At 34.8% G+C, this 4,940-nt stretch overlaps 2 protein-coding genes across 2 annotated transcripts in view; both read left to right on the forward strand.

Annotated features, from left to right (window-relative positions):
• Window positions 1-47: 47 nt before the first annotated feature.
• On the forward strand, window positions 48-1,025 carry HELRODRAFT_174116 (hypothetical protein; the record flags this gene model as incomplete). The annotated part of the gene is made up of 1 exon (XM_009020662.1): window positions 48-1,025. One exon carries the CDS (start codon window positions 48-50, stop codon window positions 1,023-1,025), a length of 978 nt encoding a protein of 325 aa, XP_009018910.1.
• Window positions 1,026-3,667: 2,642 nt separating this feature from the next.
• HELRODRAFT_174117 (hypothetical protein) overlaps window positions 3,668-4,940 on the forward strand; it is a gene marked incomplete at both ends in the record, with an annotated part of 5,821 nt that continues 4,548 nt past the window's right edge. Inside the window, one exon of the mRNA XM_009020663.1 lies at window positions 3,668-4,725. Within this exon, the coding sequence (XP_009018911.1) occupies window positions 3,668-4,725 (1,058 nt within the window). The remainder of the gene's footprint in view (window positions 4,726-4,940) is intronic.

Below are 4,940 nucleotides of genomic sequence, written 5' to 3' on the forward strand. Positions count from 1 at the left end.
TAACACTCAATCTTCAACAACGACAACACCAACAACCAATCCAAAACATGGAAACATCACAACAAGAAACTCCAAGCAGGAAAAACATTCAAACTTTGAAGCGAAAAAAACAAAGTTTCAATGCCAAGCAACCGATAATAAACACAGAAAACAATCTTCTGCCAGCACAACAACCAGCCCAAGACATTTATCAGCAACCATCACAGCCTCAAACCACACACAACTTTATAAGCAGCAAAATTTTTACAAATTCACAGCAATTTACACAATATCAACAGCAATTTCAGCACCAGCAACTTCTGCAGCTTCAACCACAGCAGCAACAGCAACTTCCGCAACAGCAATTTCAGCACCAGCAACTTCTGCAGCTTCAACCACATCAGCAACAGCTACTTCCGCAACAAAAATTTCAGCACCAGCAACTTCTGCAGCTTCAACCACAGCAGCAACAGCAACTTTTGCAACGACAATTTCCGCAACAGCACTTTCAGCAGCATCAGCAACATCAATTTCAGCAGCCTCAGCGACAGCAATTTCTGCAGCAATATCTGCAGCTTCAGCAACAACAATTTCAGCAGCTTCAGCAACCAACCCACAACATGTACCAGCAACAATCACTGCAAAACATATATTCACAGCCAAAACAATACCAGCCAACACAGCAATTCCCACAGCCGCTTCAGCAACCAACACAAAACATGTATCAGCAACAATCACTGCAAAACATATTTTCACAGCCACAACAATACCAACAGCAGCCTCAGCAACCAACACATCAGCAACAGTCACAGCAAAACATATATTCACAGTCACAACAATACCAACAGCTTCAGCAACAGCAGCTTCCGCAACAGCAGTTTCAGAAACAGCAACTTTTGCAACACACATACAACATACCTCATACTAACCAACAACAGAGCAACAACATTAACAATAGCATGAACTACTACATCAACAACTACAACAGCAGCTATGGCTACGATTTCAACAGAACTGACAACATCTACAACAATTTCAAATATTGAACTGAAATCGTCGGCATTTAATATTAAATATTTTTGTTGATATTTATGTAAATTCTTTGATTTTACCATTGAATAAATTGCATTGTTTATCCTATTATAGATTATTATTAATATAAATGAATTAAAACAAACTGGTCTTTACTAAATACTCATACTTCCTACTGTCATGTCTGACTGTTAAGTGTTACAAATTTTATTTTAGTCCGTATTTATTACGAACAATTTAATCGTAAATTGTTTTGGTCAAATAATAATAATAACTTGAATTTTAAAAGTTTAAAAGTATAATTTAATAACATTCGAATTTCGAAATGCAAGTGGTCTGACATTGAAGAAAATGTAAAGTTTGCGAGCACTCTATATTATGCAACAGTTTATCATAATAATAGTAAAATATTTTCTTTGAATGTGATGCCTGATTTACCGTGTTACGGGTGTGCACTATTTATTATTGGCTGTGTCCTACCTTAGAAATCTTTTGTGAGTAACCAGGAGTTTTTAAAGAGAACTTTTTATTTTAATTTATAACTCTCGGTGTCATGTATGAACTGAATGAAAGCCTAAACCCTGGTAAAGATGCTGTTGGTGTAACTTTTGTCAAAATCCAACGGCACTACGAAGCTTGTAATGCCCACCTGGGTCTAAATTCAGTTGCGGTCCTGCACATGTACGGACTACCACTGCCTCCCTTGAAAATATATTTATCTAAGTTGTATATGAACATATTAATTTTATAAATTATTAAATTTTTAATTATTTAATTGCATTTAATTTTGCAATTTTTGCAAATTTTTCTAAAAATCTCTTGTTATAATATCACTTTTTATTCAATCTGTTTTTAAATAAAAAAATGTATGCTCATCTTTGTTTTTTTAACTGCAAATGCACCATTCGTGCTTCGGACAGCATAAGTGATCTTTGGTTTCTTCGAAACTCAACGTACATTCTACATTTAATATATAACGTGATATAAAACTTGTTTCTGTTTTTATCTAAAGTGTCCAATTTTGTTTGTCCTGCTTGCATCAATCCACAACAACAAATTTGAAATAGCACTGTTTTTGAAGCCAATAAGGTAGAGAAAGTCACATCGTTTCAATATCTAGGGGATGTTCTGGAAGAGCTGAAGCTGCCGTTCGAGCACGCATACGTGCAGCCTGGAATAAATGGCATCTTCTTGCCTCTGTATTGATGCGGCGCGACATCCCACTACCACTACGATCAAGATTTATAAATATGTGATACGTCCGGTGTTGTTATATGGTGCAGAAAAATGGCCAATGACAACCACACTGGAACAACAACTTCAACGAACCGACATGAAAATGCTCCGATGGATACAACGAATTAGTCTGAAGGACCACATCAAATCTACCGAAATCATGCGTCGTGCTGGTTTAGATGATATAAAGGACGAATGCCGGCAACACCGTCTGCGGTGGTTTGGTCATGTCAAACGAAGTGGAAACAGTACCATAACTTCTCTTGCAGATGTTGAAGTACCTGGCACACGTCCCAAAAGCCGTCCAAAGAAGTCCTGATCGCAAACAATCGAGCAAGACATGAAAGCTCGAAATTTAAATGAAATTTGGCGTAAAAATTTGATGGCAAAGAAAACAACGTCCTACCTCGGAAAACCGGGTCTCTGGACGCAAAACGAAGAGTGATTGATTGATCGATTGATTTTCTGTTTTTAGTAAAATAATAAGAAGAATTTAAATTTTAAAAGTTTACTCGCCAAAGTATAATTTAATAACATTCATATTTTATAAAGTATATTTAGGCAAGAATTCATTGAAAGTGTTAGGAGAGTTGCCAGATCTGATTTTTACGGATGTGCACTATTTAATATCGACACACGGTATATGTCAGGTTGACACACCTGAAGGTGCGCCGTCGGACTGGACAAGAACCTGGCTCAAAAGTTTCGTTCAATCATGAAGAAACTGAAAAAACTAAAAGTATTTTTAAATAATTTTTTTAATAATTGGATGGAAGCAGCCTCAAAATAAAGAAGAACGCTCGTGAAGGAAAAACACTCTTGAAAGAATTTCGTTCAGGATTGGTGAGGTCATAAAATTTGAAATAGCAACTCAAGTTTTTTTAATTCAATAATTTAAAACGTTGAAATCGAGATGAACTTTCAGTAAAATCAAATTGTCAGTTTTCAATGCCGATTGTTTGATAAATTGTTGAAAGAAAGAACAACTATATTTAAATGCATGTTGTAGGATCGGCCGATATGATGCAACTAACAAAATAAATCTTTCGTGTAAAACTTTTCAAAAATTAGTGGTTTGGAATATTCGTAGAAATCTTCAATACGCTTTAAAAAAATTTTATGAACTAAAAATTATGCCTCATTATTTTACAATTGATATTAAAGTTAACTTGTAAAGAAATTAAAAATACCATAGATAAAAAACAAAATCTAACACGAAAAATTTCAGAGTGAATGTTATCGTAAAATAATTTAGTGTTATAAATTAACTTTGTACGTGAATGTTCTGTGTTACAAATCAACTTTGCTGTATGCATGGAATCAAGTTTGCCTATATAAGACGGTAGTAACAAACGTATTTATCTATCAATTAGTTTTGAAATCTTCTTCAAACTATCAATTGGTGTAAAATTTATAAACAATGGCAAATTTATTTGAAAGTGATTTCGACCTCAACGATGTTGCGGACAATGTTATGAACATATTTCTTGCCTTTAAGAAAAAGAATGAAGAGGAGGAGAATAAAAAGGAAGAAAATGAAAGAAAAAAAGAAGAAGATGAAAGAAAAAAGAAAGAAAATGAAAGAAAAAAGGAAGAAGAAAAGGTTCATAATAAAACGGGAGAATCAATTGAAAATTTTGTCGATTTAGACAACTTTGCGGAAAATGTCTTAAACATCTATTTAACAAACAAAAACCATGAGGAGGATGAAGAAAAGAACGATAAAAATAACATCAAAACGACGGATAAATCATTAGAAAATGAAATAGATCAACAACAGAACAGAAACAAGGGCGTATTGAAACATAAACCGGGTAACAAGAGGATGAAGCCTGAATCATGGTTAGACGATTTGCCAGAACAACATTCACAAAAACAGCAACAAACTCATCAACCACAACACAAACAAGCAAATATACAACAGCAACAACAGTTTCAACTACAACAACAACTTCTACAAGAGAAGGCTAAAGTAGAAAATTTTTCGTGGTTCGACAATTCGGAATCGTTGACGAATTATGATATTCAGTCAGCTAAAGAAGAACAACAAACTCAACAGCCACAACACGAACAACATAACAAACATGCACAACAAAAACTACAACAACAACAACTTCAACAAAACAGAGAGAAAGACAAAAAAGAAGATTTTTCGTGGATAAAAGATTTACCGGAAGAATTAAATTATTGTTTCCAGCCAAGCGAACAACCACAACACGAACAACACCATGAACAAGAACAGCAAGAACAGTTTCAACTACAACAACTACAAGAAAAAAACTTTTCGTGGTTCGACGATTTACCGGAAGCATTGACGATTTATGATATCCATTTGACAAATTATGATATCCCGTCAGCCAAACAACAAGCTCAACAGCCACAACACAAACAACATAACGAACATGTGCAACATCAACTTCAACAAGAGCAACAACTTCAACAAGACAGAGTCGAGGATAAAAAAGAAGATGCTTGTTGGTTAGACGATATGCTGGATGAGTTGATGAAATATGATGACCAGCCAGGACAACAACAACAAATTCAACAACCACAACACAAACAATATAACGAACAAACTCAAAAACAAGAACAACAACTTCAACAAGAGCAACTTCAACAAGGAAGAGTGAAGGATAAAGAAGAAAATATGCTGAAACGTGGACGAACTGTGATAACCAGCCAGGAAAAAATTC

This window comes from Helobdella robusta (assembly GCF_000326865.2).
Source record: "Helobdella robusta unplaced genomic scaffold HELROscaffold_28, whole genome shotgun sequence".
In the NCBI taxonomy this organism is placed as follows: Eukaryota; Metazoa; Annelida; class Clitellata; order Rhynchobdellida; family Glossiphoniidae; genus Helobdella; species Helobdella robusta.